Raw genomic sequence first — 23,639 nt, 5'->3', positions numbered from 1 at the left:
CTAATAAACAACAGGTAGTAGAGGTGAGACAGGACAGTACAGGTCTGCTTCTGAAGTGGAAAATTCAAACATTTAAAAAGTTACAGACTCTCGTAGAAACCACTATCACATCTCAGTAATTGCTGAATGAAGTTCACAGTATTTCTTCATACACAGACACTCTGCTGGCAGCCAGGTCCAGCACACTGCTCTCTTTCTCTTTGGGTCAACACAAGCCAATACCAAAATCAGGGCTGTTTGGTCTCGGGGGTTAGGGTGACCCCTTCCCTCCAGGAGCACCCTGAGGTGGTTCTAAACGATCAACACAGCCCACATTCAGCACCACGCCGATACAGCTAATCAGAATCAGCACCCTGAGGTCTGCATGAGGCGACACCTTCTCCATCCATACCACTCCATGGTCTCCATACATCTCCAAGATCCTGGAGCAGAGCTGGAGACCACATTTCCACTTACATGCACACTTACAGTCATGGTCCCAACTGTGGACGGAGGAGATGTGAGGCGTCTGCTCTGAATCCAGGTCTGTTGTCTTACTGAACTACTGACGTCCTCTCTGCAGGTTGTGTAGTACACTCTCCTGTCTGTGCTCCACTCCTCACCAAATACGGCACATCACTCGATCACACGCTACATGGACACATGGCGGGAGAGGAAAAATGTGGAAGTCTGTGATTCCAACAACAACCTGAGAGCCGGCAAACGTCTGTCAGATAAGCTCTGGGTCCAGGCAACATGTGTTACGACACAAAGCTGGTTGAAAAGTTTTCCTCAAAACATTTCACAGACTTTGAACGAAACTGTTCAGAATACATAATTCTATATCTGAAAATGTCTCCAGTCTTCTCGTCAGCGGACGCACTGAATATTCTACGTCCTGCTGGCACAAACACAAACCTGCGCACTTCTGAGCTGCTGCAACAAAACAAACACAATGATAAACAAAGAAGACCTCATCTCATCTGACACCGCAGAACTGGGCTGAACAATGACACAACTATTTATTTTAGACAACTATTTATTGTGGCGAACTGTCTTACATTTAGCTGACGGTTTTATCCAAAGCGACTCACAGGGAGCAACTTTGGGGTTCAGTGTCTTGCCCAAGGACACTTCGACGTGCAGACTGGAGGAGGTGGAGCGGGTCGTCCGCTCCACCTCCTGAGCCACATTATTAGTTTTAGATTGGGAAGTGAGTAGGGATGGGAATCGAGAACCAGTTCCGTGTGTTTCAATTCCATGGAATCGTTTGGCAGTTTATCTAACAATTCTCTTATCAATTCCAGCAAGCACAACTAATTACGGCACGTAACTTACGCAAGTTTGGCACGTGCAGTGCAATCAGTAGTAAACAATGTCACCCACTCGGTTCAAATGCTCCAAAGTTTGGCTGCATTTTACCAAAAAAATATGGCAACTTGCAATCATTGCAAAGTGGAGATAACAGCGTCGGGAGGGAACATGACAAACATGCAGAAACATTTGCGCACACAACGTGCAATATATTGAAATGAATGTCGTGTTTTTGACACGTTTCGGACTGGAGATGAATCTCAATCTAGCAGCAGCCAGGCTATGACCACCTCTGCGGTTACTACACATCGTTACTATTATCCAGGCTGTGGGCCTCTTTTGACCTCGCTGTTGGTTTTGTAAGGTCCTGATACTTCTAACTAAACAAAGTCGATGCTGATCAAACTGTTTGTTCTCATTTTTTTGCCAAATGAGAAACGATAAAGAATTTAATCGTTAAGCAGAATCGATAATGGAATCAGACCAATCTTATCAATTCCCATCCCTAGAAGTGAGGAACTTCATAATGAAGCCATGCAGCGAGGAGTCAGTCAGCCATGGAGCCAACAGGAAAAGGTGTGCTCAGACTAAATGAGACAGGACAGGTTCATCAGCAGCTGTCTGCCCTGTTCAATGTTCCATCTCTTGAAGCGTGTCCACACCTGAACCCGCTTCAGCCTCAGAGTATGTTCATCCTGTCTGCACACAGCCTCCAGAACAATGGAGGAAACCTGTGCTGGCTCTGTCGGGGAGCTGGCACACACTCAGGGGGCTTCTGTGGAGCTCTTCCCGGGGAACGTGCCTCTCACTGGGACCTTCAACAGGCAATGGAGGGCTAGCAAGGCTAGGCTACCTCTAATAATTAGCCAACGTGACTGGGCATTTGAGAGCTACGCCGCCCTGTTCGGACGTTTCAGCCGACGGTGAAGTCCTTCTTCTCGCGGCGGTTGTAACCCGCATCCACACAGCCCCCAGACGAAGCCCCGCACTCCGCCTGCTCCGCCTCTGAACCACTCCTTACGACCCGCTAGCTCGTTAGCTCGGGCTAGCTAGCAGCACGTTCCAGCATGGCTGTGCGGAGAAGCTAACGGCGGGAAAACGAGCAGGAGCGCGCGCTTCTTCTGCTCGGCACACACACGTCCCCGTCACGGCGTGTTTTATACACTGCGTCCACGGGCTCCGAGCTGTGTGTGTGTTTAGAAATGTGTGGTTAATACAGAGCACCCACCTATCTGCCATGTCGGAGCGCTCCTCCACCCTCCGCGTCTTCTTCGTGCTTTTTCATGGCGCAGCCCGCCACGACCTCAAGGTGCTCGTCGCCGCCTCCCTGCCGTTTGGGAGTGGAACTACAGCAATACGTCAAATCTCAACGTAGCGTATGAATGAAAAGGATTATTCTACAAAATACAGATACTGATTTTTATTTTATTCCCCTTTTTTCTGATGTGTTGTGACATGAAACAGAGACTACAAGAACGTCTCTCTTTTTTTTGCTCCTGGCAGGACAATATTCTTATTCATGGTGATGATTGTGTTACTTTGTGGCATTTTGTTTGTAGATTGACCAGTTATTCAGTTTCTTTTTTTTTTTTTTTTTTGTCTTTTTCCATTCAAAAGCAGTGGCTAAGAAACCAAACATTGTGCAAAAGTCCTCACATTTTAATAAACATGTTTGGATATTTAAAAAAGAAAAAGAAAACAAATAATGATGACTCATTAATAACTAAATGCTGAGTGCATCCATGTGTGGAGCATGCACGTTCATTCAATGTGACCTGCTTGATTCAGTGGAAAATGGAGTCCACCCTCTTCCTTTGATATCTCCTGCAGTGAATCAAAAAGATGCTCAGCTCACTCCTGCTTTGTAAAATAGATGTTCAAGAACATTGAAAAAGCATCCATTCAATCATTAAATCAGGTCATACAGGATGAAAATGAGGCCCATGCCCAGTCATCCAACTGATATATTATTGACTCATATCAGCTTGTAACAGATGTAACAGTATCAGGATGTTTGCATGAAGACTTTATCTGCTGGCCTTCAGCAGTCAGCAACACTGATTCACTGTGTGTTCATGAACATTTGTAATAAACTACTTCCTGCAACATCAGTTGGCCAAGCTACCGTTTGCCCCATGTGATATGAACACTATGATCAGATGCTGGATATCAGATTAGATTAGATTACACTTTATTTATCCCGCAGCAGGGGAATTCACTCGCCACAGCAGCAAAAGAGGTGTAATATACACTACAGAATAAAATAAAATGGGCAAACACAACAAACAGACAGAAATGTCCTTGAGCCTGTACAATACATAAAAAACAGACAAGTGTGCATACGTGCAAAACAAGTACTAAAAGTGAAGTGGCCATGATATAAATAATATTGCACATGGTAAGTAATTGGAATGAAAAATATAAATATAGATTTAAAAAAAATCTAAAAGTTATGGTGAGTTATTAAAAATAAAAATAGTGGTAATTATGGAAGCGGTCATAATAGATAATATATAATTTTCTCAAGCGACTGTAGTCCAGCATAAACTACCTGAAGCTGTCTTCAACAGCTTGATTTACTATAACACAGGGGCAGGGGCACCGCCAGATATTCTGAGCCCCATGACAAAAAAATCTAATTGGGCCCCCTCTGAGCAGCTGTTGTCACCACATCTATTTTTTGGGGCCCCTGTCAGTCGTGGGCCCTTGGAATTGTCCTAACTTTTCCCCCCTATACGGCGCCCCTGCACAGGGGTCTTCAACCAGGGGTCCGTCACCCCTAGGGGGTCCACAAAGGTACTGCCAATTTTTGTCATAATTGACAATTTTCACCAAAATAATGGTCCTTGACATTTAATAACCAATAACAATTATGCATGAACTCTTTATCAATCATAAACACATATTGGTTAATAACCCAGTATATAAATAGGTTAATAAGGTGAAATAAAAGTTGAATAAAGTATATAAAAGCAAGCCAGGCTTAAAATGTGAGACATTTTCCTGCATCGAGAGGTTTTTGGGACTCCTGAGGCACACTCCTGAGCAGCTTCAAATACCGGTTTGGTACTCATCAGTGGCTTTTTCACACCTGCTCTCTTAATAAGATAAATTTGCCTTACAGAAACTTTCCTTAACACACATTTATCTGAACTAGACTGCTGGGGGACTCCCCCTCCTTCCCCTCTCTCTGTCTGTCTCTTTCAGGGTTATGCCTAGTTAGGCATGGTATTGGTTGAAGATGCGGTCACATCTCAATTTACTGAAAACTCTCTCTATCTTCTCACAGTATGATGATCTCTCTTAATTTATGGCTATTTTAGCCATAATTGTAACAAAACATAAAAGATTTGTTATATTTAAAATTAAAGCCTTTCGATTTTCTTTGCCTTTTCTTACCCCTGATGTGATTACAACAGATTAACAACATTAGCAGCAACAACATTAGCTAAGGTCGACATGTAACACGGACAAATCATCTGAATCTGGGGATAGTGGGGTTCGCAAATCACTGGTACCGTTGTTTTTGGGGGTCGTGTGCTGAAAAGCTTGGGAACGTCTGATCTAAACAGACAGGGGAAGACGCACAATTGAAAACTTTCATTGAAAAAACAAAAATCAAATGTTTGTTTAATTGAAATTGTATTTGCATAATAATTTGAAACACAGTGTAGAAGACCACAGAGAACAGAAAATGTTCACATTTAATAAGGTGAGATCACAACTGATTATTAAAATAGTTAGCGATTAATTTACTAGTTGACAACTAATTGATTAATTAAAGGTCCAGTGTGTAGAATTTAGTTGCATCTAGTGGTCTCATTGCTGTACTGCAATCTCCTCAATGGCAGAGGACACTGTAGATATAAAAAGATAATTTTTGACTAACAAAAATAAAAAGGTTCTTATTTTCAGATGATTAGGCATGCTTGAACACAGTGATAAATATTATATTCCATATTATATGCCTTATTCTAAAAATAAAGGCCCCAAATCTTACACACTGCACCTTTAACTGCTGCAGCTCTAATCCCCTTTAGTGATGACTGAATGTATCCGTCCAAGCAGTTTGGGAAGTAAAGGTACATACCATGATGCATGATGAGGAGTCACTCTTTGGAGTGAAAAGGTTTGGATGTTACGCCACTGTGACAGCAGCAGGAGGCACACTTGGCTCTCTCAGTAACATTCGAGACATCCATAAAGAGACAGCGACACAGCTCTGCAGTAAGTTGTTTAATTCTGTAAGAAGTAGCTCATTGTAACAATGAAAAAATAGTTCTTGTTGAAAAGTCCCCACAGTACATCGTCTCCTGTCTGTCCTTCATGTTAGTATTATCATCAGTGGTCCGCATACACACACACACACACACACACACACACACACACACACACACACACACACACACACACACACACACACACACAAGCGCGTCAGCAGATGTACATTGTTTATATGAGGTGAGAGGCGGCCACTGACTTGTCTTAACAGCTATGCACACACATGCATACACACACACACGCACACAGAGGCAAGGCGACGTCGCACACAGCAGCATGGTACAGAGTCCTGATAGAGGGCGTTTGAGTTGAGGCGAATGCAACAGTGGAGGCAGATTGATGCAGAACAGTACGGTGAGAGGTTTTTGGTGCATGCAGTATTAAAGACATTGAATTGATTGAAAAATCAAACGCACCCTGGCCTGCTGAATTTGCATTGCCACAACAGGAGCCACAGTTTGCATTTGACTTAAAGAAAACACCATCCTACATTCTACGTGAACAGAACAACGCTCCACTTTGTCGCGAGTTAAAGTCCTTAAAACAGCTGCTGCATTTCAAAGAAGATCTGAATAAATAAGACACAGTGTAGCATCTGCACAGTGTAAAAACATCTTTTGGTTTAAATAAGACACCCCCACGTCTGTCAGCTCTGACAGCCGAGTTACACATTTAAATAACATTACTTTAACATCATGAGAACGTTTCTCAGTCATTTTCCTACCAACTAACAGTTAGATATTAAAAGCAACATCTAGTCCCTCACAAAGATTACAGTAGAACAGACGACAGAACAAATGCTTTCAAACAGTGGCACATGAACAGAGAATGGCAGTGCTTTGATATTATTAAGAGCTTCTAAGAAAAATGAAATGCTGAACTTTCAAATGACAAAGCCTTCATATATCTCGAGAAACTGAAGATTGGCAGATCTCAGCAGTGTCTGATGAAAGGAACTGGCTTATATTTATATTAATGCCCAAAAAATGAGAGCTGGAGCCCGTTTCTGTGAGTCTTCCTCGTGTCAGACGAGTCCTGCTGAGGCTGGATTAGCTTTGTCGCACAGCTCGTGAAGAATGCGAGTCAGGATTGCTTTCAGGGTCGTGTACAAAGACTTCTCTGAGGCGGCATCGATCTGGGGGGAACAGAAGACACTCACTCATGCATACAAAACACACATGTTCATACTGTATGTTCAGCATGCACCTTGTGTTCATACTCACCTTAGTGAAGACTTTTATTGTTTGGTGGAGAAAACTCGTCTCCACGTCTTCAGGCATCGGCAGGAGATGAGCAGCACAGTCGAGGATGCACAGCAAAGTGAGTCTGTGGCCCTGTCAACGAGGAGAGACGATAATGTCACACTATATGACACATCATGTCTCACACACTGATATCTTTTAAAAGTAATAACATAAATCGTATGAATAAAAGGCAGACCAGTGACATTAATATATTTATATTCTTGGCATGTGTGAGCTCAGCAGTGACCACCTGCATGTATTTATAGATTTGAAATACAGTTAAATGTGGCCTTGTGTACCTTCTGTTAGCTGCTCTAACAACGATCCAACTAAACATTCATTCATTGCAGCAGAATACTGCTGCACAAACAATAACAGATAACTATGTTTTCAAGTTTTATACAATATGTATATACTATTTCAAAAATGTGCAATTTGTTTTTTTAACCATAACCTATAAACTCTGGAGGCAGCTGGACTCGTGAGCTCACATGAGAATCCATCTTGCAGGTTAAGTCTTACTGCCCCTTTGCCCAGACCAACAGCAATTCTGTGTAACTCACATGAATCTAGTATATTCATACGAGTAAAAACACACAGCTGTGTTCCAAACCGACAGTCTCAATGATTCAGACACTTTTCATCATGTTCTGTTAGAATAAAACAGTAGAAATGTGTAGAAGAATATCTGAAGAATATTTTGAATTATCATTTGAGCCATAATGGTAGAGTGTGAGTGTGTACAGAGTGTGTGTTTCAGACAGTGATCCAGCCCGGCTACCTTTTCCAGTGAGTCGAGGGTGTTCTGAGGGTTCACGTTCTTCTCGCTGAGGGCTTTGATATCCTCGCCACTGATGACTGGGTCCTTGAGCTGCTCCAGCCACGACCACATCAGACTGGACAGGACAAGCGGATCTCTCTCCGTACACAGCCTCTCCCACGCTCCCTCTCTGGAGTTCAGCTCCGTCTGCGCATCACAACAGAGAGCACTCTGACAGTGGACTGAATGAAATGACGTGCCACTAGATGGAACAGAACAAAGGGCTGCACGTGTTGTGGTGTGTTGTGCAGTTGATTGATGGAAAATGTGCATGTGTGTTTTTTAGAGTTCACTGATGACCAGATGCTCTGTATTCAAGTTGAATAATGTAAACCTAGATTAGTCCAAACAGCTGAGCAAGTGAAACAAGTGAGCAGCTATTTCACAGGAAGTGACAGCCTGCCAGTCACACTGAGGGAATTAGAGTCTCCTGTGATCAGAGGCTGAACCCAGCACAACAGCAGGATGCTGATTTCACACAATTACAGCTTGGCGTCTGAAAACAGGGAGACATGTAGACGTGCTGTTATATTTCCACTGTTATTATCAAAAGTATGGTGGAGATGATGATCATACTGTTTCTCATAACACCACATTTCCTGTAGATCCTTCACATGTGTGACTGGTGGAGCTCTGGGAGTGTCCGTTTTCTCTTTGGCTTTCCCCGAGCAGACAGACATCACATTACATTTTCAATTTGATTAGACTAGATTGGATTTTAATCATTCTGCCATCTGACACTATCTATAAAGCTTCACCACAGAGTATAAAGCAGGTTACAAAGCTATCTGTTTACAGACACTGTAGTAAGTTGGCTAATGTTAAATCTGTATTCACATGCAGCAGGTTAGGACAGTGGACTTGATTGTCCAGTGAGTTGATTATGACACAGTTAATCATAATTAATGAAATAATAATGACACTTCTTTCTCCTTTTCTTATTTTTGAGTGTTGACTAAACATTAACTCTTTATTTAGACTTCTAGATGCTGTCAGTTTAATTAAGACCTCAGATGGAACTACTCTGAATATGAAGATGAAATGTGTACAAGTATTGTATCATGCTTTCATCTAAAAATGAATGAAACCCCAGTTACACGTATGCCTGGTCAACATACTGGCTTTCTCCAGGAACAGTCTAGCCTGGAAAACTTCATTTGTTTATTCACCTACACCAACAATGGACACTGGATTTCTGTGGGAATCTTTAGAAAGCCAACAGTGATTTTATTACTAATTCAAACACACCGACTGTGTGAACAGTGATGTGATGTGATGTTGCAGATACCCCATGAAATCTGTTGGGCTGACACGTCCTGGTCAGCTGGTTAATTGGTTGGTTGTGCTCTTTGGGCCCATTCTTCTTTCACTTAGCGTGCTCCCCCTTTAGTTAGGCTATTTAAGTACATTTCCTATCCTTGTTATGCAGACAATGCCCTGCTATACCTCTCCTTTAAATCTCTACTCTACAAGGCTGCCTGACAGCTGTCATTAACTGGATGTCAGAGGCCATATGGTGGTCCCCAAACTCTGGCTTAAAACCAAAGCTGTATGCAGTTGTGGCCCTAACTATATAAAATGCAGAGTCAGTGAGTAGCTTTAAGAAGCTGCTAAAAACTCACCTGTAATGTGTTCTTTGTGATGACTACCATTATTGGCTGGCTGCGCCTCGAATCCAAACTTGGGAGCTTAAAGTGTTGCCATGTATGACATGAATGTGTGTGGGTTTTTTTTAGAATGATCCTTTTATATGTTCAGACAGGTTTTGCACTGCTACATGTATGTGCATGGTATATTTGAGTATTTCTTGGGGTACTCTACCTGCCACTGTGACACCTTGGAGGTGAGATCCTTGTCTGTCAGGTCCATTGCCAGAGCTTTAGCCACCAACAAGTGTCTGCTCTCTGGGGAGAGCTCAGACTGGAGAGTGACGAAAGGAACCTCAGTGACATCCACTCTGTCTGTTTCACCCACTGACACATCCACATCTGGCTGCTCCTCCCTGGTTACCGGTTTGCTCTTGGTTGATAAGGCTGGCAGTGTGGTGTTACAGTGGGATTTTCTTCCCTGCTCAGACAGATCTAAAGACAAACTCTGATGGCCTTTGAGTAGCTGCTTTTTTAAAAAGGGGCATCTCGTGTCTTGCTTTGCTTCAGTATTGGGGTCCTGCATGGTGCTGATAATGTCCTGAGGAGAGAGGTCACAAAATCTTGGAGGGTTAAGGTCTGTAAGGCTGCTGTGAGACATGGAATGTTTGACCAGGCAGCTGATCGGTGCGTTGCTCTTCAGATTTTCTAAACGGTGCTGCTGTTGTCCAAGTTTGTGAAGGAAAGAATCACTGAGGCTCCTGTTGTTGGTAAGAGCGGACCTCAGAGCTCTTTCTACATGCTGCTGCCTCCATAGTGGCTCAAAGTCATTCTCACTGGTGAGAGGTTGATCATGAGGAGGTCTGGACTGCAGGGTGGGTGAGCTGAGAGGATGAGTTGAACAAGGCGGAACAGGAATACCCTTCCCTCTCATCTCTTTCCCGAGCTGCTGAAGAGCCTGCTGGGAAACGGTCTTCTCCACCTCTGCAGTGAGGTCGGGGATCTCCAGCCACTCCTCCTCGATGACCACCTGTCTGTTGGCTGCGATGTCGATGAGAAGCCTGCACACCAGCTGGACAATCTTTGGCACGTTCTTCATCTGTCTGGCCTCGTTGCCGTGCAGCAGGTGGCGCTGCCGGGTGAGGTACTGGGACAAGGTGACGGCGCCGGCTTTGGGTTCTGCACAGGAGAAGATGCTTCGGAGGGGAACCAGGAACTGGGCAAACTCCCTGACGCACAGGAGCTGGCCTCTGGTTTGGATGGAGTTGGGTCTCTTGGCTCGTACAAACAGGATGGCTTGGTCAGCGCTCATTCGGGATGTGAAAACCAAGTAACAAGCCAACAACACACCTACACGATGAAAGACAAAAGAGAAAACAATAAAGACAAAACTCATATTGTATAGACAAAAATGAGGTTGCAAGCCAAATTGCTGGTGTTACAAACCTGTTCTTCCAAGACCGGCGTGGCAGTGGACAGCCAGTTTCCCCTCCTGGATAGCAAATGACATGACTTTCACCATGTCAAGGATTGTAGTCAGAGATGCCACACCATAATCCTTCCACCCAAAGTTGTAGTAATAAACTGAAACATACAAAGTACAGAGCTGTTCAATATCTACCTGCAACCTTTTAATCTTTACAATAAAGAGGAGTACTCCACTGAATTAGCGTTACAGTAATACAGCACTGTTTTAAATCAGTGTGATGCTTCACTGACTTATAATCAGTTGAATGGTAGCTCTGTCATTTGTTTGTTCTTTCACCATGGCACTTTGTTCTTAGGATACAATCATCCGTGAGAATTATACAACCTACGACACCAAGACACACACTACCAACTATTTGACTGATTTTGGTGAAACTGGCTCATATTTCATGGAGAAAATGTTTTCTGGTTTTCCCTCTGATGTCCTCCGGCTGCTAATGTTGGCTTAAATGGTAAATAGACTGTACTTGTATATCTCCTTTCTAGTCTTCCGAACACTCAAAGCGCTTTTACACTACATATCTCATTCACCAAATCACACACATTCATACACTGCTGGCATTGCAAGGTGCCAACAGCTCATCAGTTTTTAGGAGCTAAAAACGAGTGCCACCGATGGCGCAGCCTTCAGGAACAGTTTGGGGTTCAGTAGACACTTCAACATGCAGAAAAGAGGAGCCGGGAATCGAACCGCAGATCATCTGACTGGTGGATGACTCTCTCTCCTAAGCCACAGCTGCCTCTATGAGCTCAGAGTACTGTGGAAGTGTTAGTGTTTGTACCACAGGTGCTTTGGACCAGAAAAAGGAGGTTTTCAGGTTAATGCTGATGGGAAGCTTGTCCTGTAGACAAGAGTAAATGTGCGACTGATTTTTGGTGGTTGGTGAGAGCTTGGTAAAATAAAAGTCTTGGCTGGGCTGACTGCTGTTGGACTATTCAGTAATATTAGCTGGCTGCTATGTCTTATGTTATCTTTGCTTGATGTTTGGCTGTTAGCAAAGTTGTTGACTCGCTAGTTTTTGATCATTGTGACAGTTTCCTAATTCATTTCAACCTGTGTCTCCCCTTTGTTTTTGTCATGGCCTTAGAGTCATCATGACAATCATGAATAATGTAAGAACAAATACACATGTCCATATTTACCACAGTAGTCAAACACTGGGGGTGCTAAATCACAAAAGCATCACTTTCTAACAAATAGTGCTTTAATCAGTGAGTTAAAAATGTTAAGATAGTAAAGGAGAAGACTTTCTGTTCTCATATATTGTTTCTGAATAATGGAAATGTGAAATATAAAGAAAGACTGTTGGCCATGTTTTACTGGGGTTGTGTGAGAATAATCTCTTCCTCCCTGGGTGCTGCATGAGGATAAAACTGTTTTAATAAAGTGATATGAGAACAATCTAAAATATATGAGTTTGCTGGTTTATTTTTTTCTTTGTTCATTAGAATAATGATTGAGATAACAGCTCTCAGTGATCTTATATGATGGAACGAGACATGTTTAATCTTAATAAGCAGATTTTACCTTTACATTAATCTGCCATTCAGGTCTGACCTGTCCATGACGCCTCACCTACATAAAAAGTGACTGAGGTGCTTTGAGACTTTGAGACTAACATGTTAAATTACTATCACATTCATATGAAGAGGTGCATGTCTGCAAGGGGCTGTAGAGAGTTGTGTGTTCATTAAATGTCTGAAATGAGGTGTGAAGGACTGTGCATGATAAAGACCTACAGCAAGAAAACAAGCAAACACTGAGTGTCACGTGAAAGACAGCACTGATCAACATGCAGCTGCTGCTTTGATGAGGTGTCTTGGGGAGAAGATCTTAGGAGAGCTTGTTAGGAAGAGAAATAAAGGTCGCCATCCTCCAAAGACATAATGTGGAGTCCCTCGGTAATTGGTCGAGTTACTAGGATCACGTTCCGGATGTAGGCAAAGCACAAAACATTGATGACTTGAGAAATGCTCAAGCTATCTTAGTCTAATACCTGCTACTCATTCTCATGTAAACTGCACAAATACAGATTAAAGTGTTCCGCAGAGACTACTGCAGGCATCCTCTTCATCAGGGATAGATGGCACCACTTATTTGTACATACACATCCATGATTTTGTTTACATATTAAGTGTGGGCCTCACTAAGGTAAATGTGTTGTCAGGAAACATCTCCAGCAGCACTGTCTCTTTGACTTTGTCTGTTATTTCTGTTAATAAATAACTGTCAATTTTCTTTTTCTATACTAATTTTCTATCAACTATTCTATCAACCTGCCCGGGGACTACAGGTGGAAAATAGCAATCTGCTAGAACCTGGCACAATGCATTTCTCTTGTTGTACAAGATTATTGTCTAATTTACAAATTACAAAAAAGCACTCAGAAATCAAAGCACAATGTAAACACAGAAGTCACTGCGTCATGGCAAGTTCAAACAATACTTCATAATAGAATGCTTTTAATACAGTAAGAGCTGTATTACACTGGCCATTTTTTAATTTATATGCATACATTTAATTTTAAATGCGTCATTACGGTGAGGAAGAGACAGCTAAAACATGTGCGTTACCTACTGGACATTGTTGCACAAGTTCATTTATTTTTGCCATAAAAGAGTTTGTCAGTTTAGTTACAGTCTGAAATGTCATTTAATATTATCTAAGAAGAATGACTTCTAGAATCAGACTAAGTAAAATGATGACGACATTGGTTCATTTTGCTTTTAAAATACAGAAGGGGAGGCGAGGGCGCTGCAGTGCAACTACACTCCTAAATGCTACTTAATCCTAAACACTGGTCCTTTAAATAAACTGCTGTGATTGGCCTGGCCCAATCTGTCAGAGCAAATTAAAGATGAGCTCACATTTCTGGCTCCCAGGCTACGAGTCTGTGGCAGTTACAGTAACATCTAGCAGGTCTGTAGGTGTAAATATTAGGCAACAACTAAGCTCTTAAGGCTACTATGTGTGGTGCAGCACCTTAAATTAAGTGATGCATGTATTTTGATTAGATAAATACTAATATTATTTTATCCCTGATGGAAAATGTGCATGAGCTTCCTGTGAAATAGAAACTAATGACAACTGAGCATGGCCCTGTGATGATATCAAATCATTCATATCTTCATGTCTGCATCATTCATGATTTAGCTGTTTTCTCCCATCATTCACCTCTTCTGTAGGTGACACTACAGCGACATGTTTTATTGCGTCCTGTTGTAACAGGAGGTGTTATGTGGTGGATATAGAGACTCACTGCCTGCCGCCATGAAGGTTTCAGGTCGATAAGTGAAACCGCTCTCCTGTTCCAGCGAGTTGCCACAGCTGGCGTGTTCTCCTGGCCGCTGTAGGTTGATGACCGTCTTCAAACCACACCTGAGCACAGCAGCAGGTCCGTGTCAGTGCAACACACAACACTAACATCAAAGCATTTACACACCGACATGTGACGGCACTGCACATGGAGCAAACCGTTCAACAAACAACCTCCATTTCACCGTTAATCTAAATGTTAATAAAGAATCAAATGAATCAAATACTAAAATTATAAAGGTGACTGTACCTTTGGAACTGTTCAATTATATTATATCTCTCTATGATTTCAGTGGAAGGCCTTGCCATAGCTAGCAAGTTGTCAGTAATCCTGAAAGTGGAGAATATGACAAGTTAGTGTGAGTTGTGGTTTATACAGTAAAATCATAAGATGAATGTTGAATTAGGACAGTTAAGCAAGTTTAAGACAGCTTTAAAGACCCTGCAAACAATATAGATCTCAGTTCAGTCATTCCATTTTATAAACAAAACAAACACCAGGGCAGATGTGTTGACATGGACTTCAGTGACCCGTGCTGACTGACCACAGCATTGACAGGGAAGGCATATGAACACTGAGAGCTGTATCAAAGGTAGTGATAAAACTGAGCAACCTACCAGGACGAGTAGAGTCCTTTGACGGCTTGCTCCTCATCGCTCCAGCGAGAGGGGTTCTCGTATTTACAGGCTTTCCCTCCACAGGCCATGGAGCACTGCATGTGACCCGGGATGACATGCCTCAGGGTCTCCCCCATCTTGGTGTACTTTGCTGTCGGGACCCTAGCATTGGCTGCAGAGAAAAAAAGAGGACAAAATGACTACACTCATCAGTACTCCGTGCTTTCATGCAGCTGAAGACGTCATCGAAGCAAAAACACAAAACACAAGTCATTTCTTCAGTGCGGTTACATCTCCTGGTCTTGCATTCAGTGGGAGGCTGTGGCTGGTTCATGCTGACGGCCACCATCACTCTGTGGGAGGAGGAGGAGAGGATCTCCAGGGCAGAGCTGCGTCTACGCTGCAGGACTTTCAGCAGGATGTCCGAAGCAGAGTGCCTGCGGCCATGCCTCCCCACGCTGGCTGTCATCTCTCCGGCTATGGAGTGGCGTCCTCTGTGCAGCGGCATCTTTACAGGACGGGCTGCAGGCTGCACTGCAAGCATGGCTGTGCTAACTGAGGCTCCTGGCTCCGCTGCTCTGCGGCCCACGGTGAATCATCAGCAAGCAACAATCACCCGTGTGCAAAGAGAGGCAAATGCAACCTATCAATTCATCAGCAGCATTTGAAGTGTCGCCATGGCAACCATCTCCAAAGTCGTCAGTGGGAGGTAGATGGGGGCGAATGTTGCACGCACAAATAACACACACAGACACACCTCACAGATCTGAGGGAGGCGGCTTGTAAATGAAAGAGCAAAATGCTGGACTTGCTTGCTTGCAAGGCCGTGCATCTGCTGCTTTACAGCCCTGAACACACACACACAGCATGCACAAGTGTTAACAAGCAAACACCTTCTCTCTGCTTCACACTGAACAACAGCTTATGTGAAAGAAATCACAGCCCAAAATGAAATTATCTTGTAAGTTTGTCTGGCAACATGCAGTTAGAAATGAAATAAAACTATGAAGAAAAACTCTCCCTAAACTATCACTTCTGTTATCTGCTACGACCAACAACTATTTAAGTTAACAAATACATTTTATGCATAGTTGAATGTCTTTAACAGAAGAGCTGTAACAAAGGGAGAACTTGTGATTTAAGACAAGACCATGTAACTGTAATACTGACATTGTGCTTGAAGCCTGCTCAACAATTCAGCAGCCAGTCCTCCATCCATCAAAGTGAAGCCAAAAGGTGAACTGATACTGCTGGCTCACTGAGGCTCAGTGTGTGGGAGCAGCAGGAGCACTGACAAACAGCAAAGATGACAGAGGGCTGCAGCCACACACATCCAATGTTGAGGCAACAAAAATAAAGTCAGCCACATTCAGCAGGTCTTTTCTGTTCTACCTGTTAGTAGGCTTTTATCCAGGGTACCTTTCTTCTTTAACATCAGAGCATTTTAGAAGGCTGGTGTACGCAAAAAACAAGGAGTCTGCAGTGTGTGTATGAAACTATTTTATCATGTGCTTTATCATGTATGGGGTCTGAAACTTCTATTCAATCATTATTTTATAACCAAACTCTGTTACATTTGTCATTTTTCAGGTAGTTGGTACTTATTTCAGTTGTGTATTATAGATTTGTTGTGTGTTTTAAAAGCTGGTTATCATGCAGGACACACAGAACACAGCAAACATCTTCATATTTTACTGATGGCATGATGCCTCATGAACATATTCATTATTAAAAAGGTGTGAAAAATACAAAATAATAATAATAATAATAATAAATACTGATGGTGGTAGCCAATAGTGACATGTTTTATGTCTTTTTAAGACACATTATCCGCCACATCCATGGAGACAGATGCCTCATTCACAAAACATCAATAACGACGAGTATAAATACTTAGTATAAATACTAAGAAGATACAGGTGTTTATGTTGTATTGATGGAAACACTGTGGATGGCTGTTTCTGTAAACCATCAGCTTTAGCTCTCATTACATACCTCATCTCATAAATCCTCGTCAGACACTGACTTGGACTATCAGACTTTATCTAGCTTGTGGACATTACACTCATTAATAATACACTTCATGTCCTGCTACAGATATCACATCTTCTCATAACAACTTCAACATCTTCACACTATTAGTGTGACGTCAAATTTTGGTCTTGATGCGTTTCTAATCCAGAGTCCTGTGCCATTGCTTTGCAAAACATGCATCACAATGAAGCAGCTTGTGTTGTTCTTGTTTTCTTGTGTTGTTCATGTGTTGTTCTTGTGTTGTTGTTGTGTTGCAAAGCTCTCCTACCTGTCTCCATCTCTGTGCTGATCTCTTCACTGCGGGCTCCACTCATGGAGTAAGGAAAGTCACTCAGTATGCTGACACCAGCTGCCATGGCAGGGGCTGAAAGGTGTGAATAAACATTGTGTGTCAAAAGCAGATGAAAAAAAAAGGAGGGGGTGGGGGGGAAACTGCTTACGAGCCAAAGCTGATAAACAGTCACAAGGTGTACACACAAATGAGATATGAGGAGCGTGAGGCGGCGTTGCCTGGCAAGATAACCCAGGGGAGAGAGGGAAACGTGCAAACCGAGCCACCATGTCAGCAGCTCGTGTATCAGTCTGACCACTGCACCTCTGGGAGCCTGTGGGCGTGGCCTCAGGGACAACAGCGGGAGCTAGGGAGCGCAAAAACCCGAGATCAGAGGTGCTGAGTTACAAAGAGCACTGACTTCAGCAGCACCCACACAGGCCACGCAGATAGGCAGAGCACACAGTGACATGGCACCATCACACCAGTGAGAATATTTTACACTGCATTCTAAAATTCATCCTGTTTGATCAGGCTGATGCCACAGTTATCAATTATTCAAGCCGAAATATTCGCCTCCTATTGTGCAGCTTCACAGCAATACTTGTTGACTCGCACATGTGATTTCTGTAGCCTGCTATCAGAGTTGTATCGCACAGATCTCCCACAGTGTCAACTGAACTCCACGTACTAGCTGTTTCTCACGTTACGCTCGAACATCTAATGGGCTTCATCACTTGTGCTAACTGGTGTTGCAGGAGTGAAATTCTGCACCTTTACAGCTCTCTGCCTCACTGTGGTGCATTAACAATTGAGCGGGGTCGCTGTTCTTTACATGCTAACTTTTTGATGGCCAAATGATTCCCTGACCTTTGTCTTTTCTTCCTCTCATTTAGGATGGATTCATCAACGAGCAGCTAGTCTCTGCAAGGTAAAGTTCCACTTGTTGACTCATGTTTTCTTATTTAGAGGAGTGTTTTCAGAAATTTTTGTCCCCATTTGGAAGGAAAGAAATGTCAAATCCAAATTGAGTTGGACCAATTTTACACCAAACAAACAGTTTCACTTGACCCGAAAGAGTAAAATCGAGGTAAAAACTCTGCTAACTCTGCAAATATCAAACATACAATCACCCAGAAATTCCAATAGATGAGTGCAATAAGTTACAGAATCATTGAACTAAAGTAGGCCTATGCTGTATAGGCCTCGTTTACGATATATCGTCAAAAACATTTCCCACGGTAAGAATATGTCATCCCACAATAAAAAAGATAAATTCCCATTGATGACGTATGTATGTGCGCGACACACTCGCAGCCCAACACGTGTGGAATATTGACAAATTGACAATGGCGGAAGGCGGAGCAGATACGTCGGACAGCGAGGAGCTCTTTCCTCACACTCCGGCCGCCAGACACTGGGTCGAACCTCCACAGACCACCACTAGCTCCCCTTAGCCTTTATTATTGTTTTGGTGATAGATTTATATTCAAAAAGATTAGGCTGAATTGGTGTTTATTTATTGTCGTTTTTATCATTACCGTGATAAATACCAGAAACTATCGGGATACATTTTTTGTCCATATCGCCCATCCCTAATGCTGTATTTAAAATCTGCACCTGAGTGATGCACAGTCTAAAGATCCTTCTCAGATACTAAAACACTGTCAATGTCAGTTTTTATAGCTGTCATATTCACCATATGTTATCATAATCCACACTGTGTTTTCACTATGATTCAAATCGTACACTACCGTGGCAATCTTTTTTTGAGCAGCGAGAGTGGGGATCGAATATATATATATATATATAAGTATATAATCTACATATATATATACATATACATATACATATACATATACATACACACACACACATATGAGGTTTTCTACTGTGGAGCCACTGTCTGTCTGAAAAATACATTTTGTAGACTTTAGCTGGGCTAGTGTTTTATCTACTTATTATTGCTCTATATAAAATTGATGAGCGACAGAAACAGGTCACATTTAGGTCACAGCGTCACTACTGTTAAGAGTCAGGCTCCTGTAGTCGCTGAATAATTGATGGTGTAAAATAAGAGCCTGTTCTTTTCCATTCACAGCTGTTTTTGGTCTTCTTTACACTGTAATCCACACGTCTTCTCACAAACTCATATGGCACTAAAACCTAGTATGACACCGGTTGACGGCCGGAATGAAACCTATCCAATCAGTTCAGGACTCTGTCCCACTGGAGCCTGACACCACTTGGCATTGTTTATATAAAGCTCTTGATAACGAACTGGCGAATGACAAGGTGCTCTTCATGACACGTGTGACGTACGTGCATCAAATATTAACAATTATATGAAACTAATATAGCCACGAATAAATCTCTTCACTCAGCTACTGATCAAGAACAAATTAAGCAGAACGCTTCACACATTTGTGGTGCATCCATAAGCTCACGTCCTCCGGGACGCCAGTGTGTTGTCGGACATGAGCGAGGCGGTGTGAAGGCTGAGAGATATCTTTCAGAGACACCACTAATGAGTGTGGGATGTGAGAGCCGTCTCCAGTGAGTGCGCTAATAAAGAAATATGGCCAATGAGATGGTGCTACACACGCTGTGGTTCATCTCTGACAGTGTGTCTGAATGAGGGATCCTCGTCAACCCCTCAATAAACAATACAGCAGCATGGCCACCTGTCATACAGAGAGTACGGCTGCTCTTTAGATGTGGCTACATAAAACACGGAAGATACATTCAAACTGAAGTGGTACGAATTATTTCTCATGCCCAAAATCAATTCTCACCACCAGCTGGTGGCATTATACATTGCACAAGGAGCCAGAGTGTCTAAAAAGTGTCTTAGAGTAGTGCCTAGCAGAATTAGAGCCTTATCTTGAAAAACAATGTCCAAAAGTGTGTGTTAGATAGTCAAGATCAGCAGTTCTCCACCTTTTAGACTCGTGCTCTTTCCAGACTACCAAACTCACAGCAGGAGCACAGACAGACCAACAACTAACATGATTCTGGTTTGAATTTGTGTTTTTGGATTTGTTGTAATAACAACACCTTTGCAGTCAACAGTCAACATCTGCTGGGCTTGTTACCATGTATAGAAACAGAGTATATAGCCTACACTGTATAGTATTTTTGAGTTCCTGGGTACGGTCAAATAGTCAATAAGAATGACCTCGTAAGTCCTTTCCTAACCACTTTTCCTTAACCTTGATGGAAAACATCACGGGGTCAAGGAAAAATGTAAAGGAGAATTCATAAAGAGTTAGGAAAAGAAGACCCTGGTGCTCAGAGAATCACACTGCACTCACACTGCACTGCAATGTGACAGCTGATGTTCTTGACATGTCTGTGGTAAAACTACAAAATTCAGAAGATGAACTACAAAATGTGCATCTGAAATACTTCTCCCCATGTGCTCTTGTCGTGTTGTTTCATGCAGGATATATAAACGTGGACAACACGGTGAAATATATGACGTCATTATCAAGGTCAGAATTTAAATAATAAAGGAACATTGGCCACCTGTTACAAGTGTTACAGTGAGAACTGTGGCTCATCTTGTCCACTCATACATAAACATATGGGCAAGTTGGTGTCAGGTGATACTAGTTACAGGGAAGTACCACATGCTGGCTATAGGTTTCTTATCAACAGACGCTCAGTTCACTCACCAGTGAGCAGTGAATTCAGACTTTTGTGTCATCACTGACTGATTTTTAAAGTCGCTGTAAATGTGTCTTGAAATAGTAAAAAAACAGATTCATGATTTGAACTTTGCACTTTACTCTGCTGTCATACAGACCTATTTTGATTCATGATTGGTTCACAGAATGTGAATGAACTGCACAATAAATCATAACCCTGCCAGATTCAAACCCAATATCAGAAAAGTTTACAAAATGTTTAAATTTCACAATGAAAATTCACAATACGGGGTGGCAGTAGCTCAGTCCATAGAGACTTGGTGAGGGAACCGGAGGGTGGCCAGTTCAAGTCCAGTATGGAACAAAGTATGGTGGTGGACTCAGGGGCGCCGTATATGGGGGAAAAGTTAGAACAATTCCAAGGTCCCATGACTGACAGGGGCCCCCAAAAATAGGTAAACACCAATATAAAATGATTAAACCATCATCATTGAGTATATATATATTTCAAATATAATAATGAAATTAATTATCTCTTTGTTTTTACGTGCTTTGGGCAGTAAAAGTTAAATAAAAATGGCCTTTAGCACATTTTTATGGTGGCATCAAATAGTGAACTGCACTGCATACTGTATGCAGACTTGCATGCATGTAAAAATCACCAGCAGTAAATATTGTGCTAGTACTAGTATTGAACTACAAGACGCAAAACAGTTGCAAGCCTTTGATTAGAGTTATGTAAAGCTTTTGATGGGATAGTTAGGTCCTAGAGATGTGGTGACAACAGTTGCGCAGAGGGGGCCCAATTTTTTGATTTTGAAATTCCTGGCGGCGCCCCTGGGTGGACTGGTAGGGGTGCCAGTTCACCTCCTGGGCACTGACGAGGTTTCCTTGAGCAAGGCACCAACCCACCGACCGAACCCCCCCTCCACCATGTCTCTCCACATTAGCACATCTATGAGCCCTTTGTATGCGTGTTTGGTCGGTTGTATTTCAGGTTAAAATGCATGTGAAAAAAAGTGAAAATCAATAAAGTATCTATTCTAATAGTCTTATATGCGACTATTATGTGTATAAGGGCATAAATGACACAGTCAGAAGGCTGTGTTGGGGTTCCCAGTGTGTCAGACAGTGTAAGAGAACAGCCACATGGTGAAGTGTGTGAGGAGGAGCTGACTGACACATGACTGACAGCTTCAGTCTGCTGCTGTTCACAGTGACTTCCTGCCATGGCTCTCGGGGACATTTAAATGAGCGGAGCCATTGTTAATACTTTCACAGAGCTCCTCGTACATCGAGGCTGTGCCGGTCTGTTAACGGATATTTATCTTGTTTGTAGTGACACAGCCTGTCTGCAGGTGGACGTGTCAGTGATACTCCTGTCTGTCTGTCTGTCTGTGATACACATGCTGTCAAAGCTTCCTCAGCTCTGGCTTCCTGTCACAATGACACAAACCAACATTTGGACAGTTACACACAGCTGTCCCTTACCGGCTGCTTGTTAACGTTACATAACGGTACATTATTTACGGTAGCTTCAGGCTCGCTGACACTGCTGGAGTTCAAACGCTCCTGCTGACAGAGACAGAGACAGACTGAAGTGTGGTGGACATCTTGGGTGTGTCAGTGTACCGTCAGCGTGCCCGGTGCTGATGCTGCCTAATGACTCTACTGCTTTAGCTGGAGCTAGCGTACAAGGCTAGCTAAGGCCTAACTTACCGTAGTTTTCCTGTCGTCCGGGTCCGGGCTGGTCTGCAGAACGTCTGATGTTCGCTTCATCGCTCTGAAGTCATGACTGTTTTGTCGCTGGCGCGTGGCAAACCGGGCTTTTCCTCGAGCCACATCATTTGGTCGGCTAAGTGCAGCTAGCTCACTAGCTAACTTAGCAACCTGACATGTTGTCATGCAGAGCGGTCCATTCACGTCACGTGACCGCGCACAGCGCTCAGCGATGGTTCGGATGAACTGACTGGACCTGACTATAAAACCTGACTTTATTATCACTGTGTGTGCTCATTGTTTATTTCATTATTAATATTTTGTTTGTTTATTACCATACGCACCATACACTCCATCATCTTCACCCCCTTCTGTAATCTGACAAAAACATGGTCAATCACTTTTTGCAACTTTTCTTTTGCAGTTGTTGCACATTATTTAACTGTAAATTTGATCTTTTATATACCAACCACACACACCACACACACACAACCACACACACACACACACACACACACATATATATATATATATATATATATATATATATATATATATATATATATATATATAATATATTGTTCTTAATAGATGGTTACTTGTTTACAATGTTGTTTTTGTTTGTCGTATACCTGGAGTATTGTAACAAAAATTATTTTTCCCCCTGGGATAAAAGTATTGTTAGTAAAGTTCTTCATGTGTAATTGTCCATTGCCATCCTAACACATTAGGGAATATATAAACTATATATGAAAAGGAAATATGAGTTTAAAAGTGTTTATAGCGATGATAAATTCCATGTTTAGGTAACTGCTCTCAAGTGTTTTAAAGTTTTTTCTACTAATTGTTTTAGAAAAGTCTTGGACTAGACACATCTGACTGAGGGAGACACAGCTCAGCTCATCATCTTTCAGTGATGTCCTCTGCTGCGCTAGTGGCGATTTTTTTAAGATGATGGTGATCATGGTGAGCTACTAAGAAAAGAATATCAGAATACTGTAGTATAAAATACGGTTCTGACTATCCGGATGAATATGTTCTTCAGAGTTTGAACAGTGAGTGTGGACTGCATACATTATTTTTGCTATATAACACCATATTAAAATATTTTTTAAATAATATTGAAACACATAAAACAGTAAGAAGTTCATCAGTATCAACTGAGAGAAGATAGAAAGTGTTTGATTGGCTGTAGTCCAAATCTAAATCAGCTCTGTCAGCATGATCATCCATAACCATGTCCATATTAACTGTAAACTGTGCATTACTGTGATTTATTGTTACAAACATTTTTTTATGTATTTAATCTCTCCATATAT

At 42.3% G+C, this 23,639-nt stretch overlaps 1 protein-coding gene across 2 annotated transcripts; it reads right to left on the bottom strand.

The window, feature by feature from the left end:
* Positions 1–5,514: 5,514 nt before the first annotated feature.
* On the bottom strand, positions 5,515–22,675 carry ptpdc1a (protein tyrosine phosphatase domain containing 1a). Of its 2 annotated transcripts, XM_010744260.3 has the most exons (10): positions 22,321–22,674; positions 16,949–17,044; positions 14,647–14,818; positions 14,279–14,359; positions 13,973–14,091; positions 10,671–10,808; positions 9,460–10,574; positions 7,600–7,785; positions 6,798–6,908; positions 5,515–6,709 (listed from the first exon to the last, which is right to left on the bottom strand). In XM_010744260.3, exons 2-10 carry the CDS (start codon positions 17,034–17,036, stop codon positions 6,599–6,601), a joined length of 2,121 nt encoding a protein of 706 aa, XP_010742562.2. In that variant the 5' UTR covers positions 17,037–17,044; positions 22,321–22,674; the 3' UTR covers positions 5,515–6,598. The 2 variants fall into 2 exon arrangements, with proteins under 2 accessions (XP_010742562.2, XP_027131771.1); XM_027275970.1 differs by lacking the exon at positions 14,279–14,359 and having other exon boundaries at positions 22,321–22,675.
* Between the last annotated feature and the right edge of the window lie 964 nt (positions 22,676–23,639).

Source organism: Larimichthys crocea, unplaced genomic scaffold (genome assembly GCF_000972845.2).
Source record: "Larimichthys crocea isolate SSNF unplaced genomic scaffold, L_crocea_2.0 scaffold269, whole genome shotgun sequence".
Classification (NCBI taxonomy): Eukaryota; Metazoa; Chordata; class Actinopteri; family Sciaenidae; genus Larimichthys; species Larimichthys crocea.
This window is presented reverse-complemented; position numbering and strand designations above follow the sequence as displayed.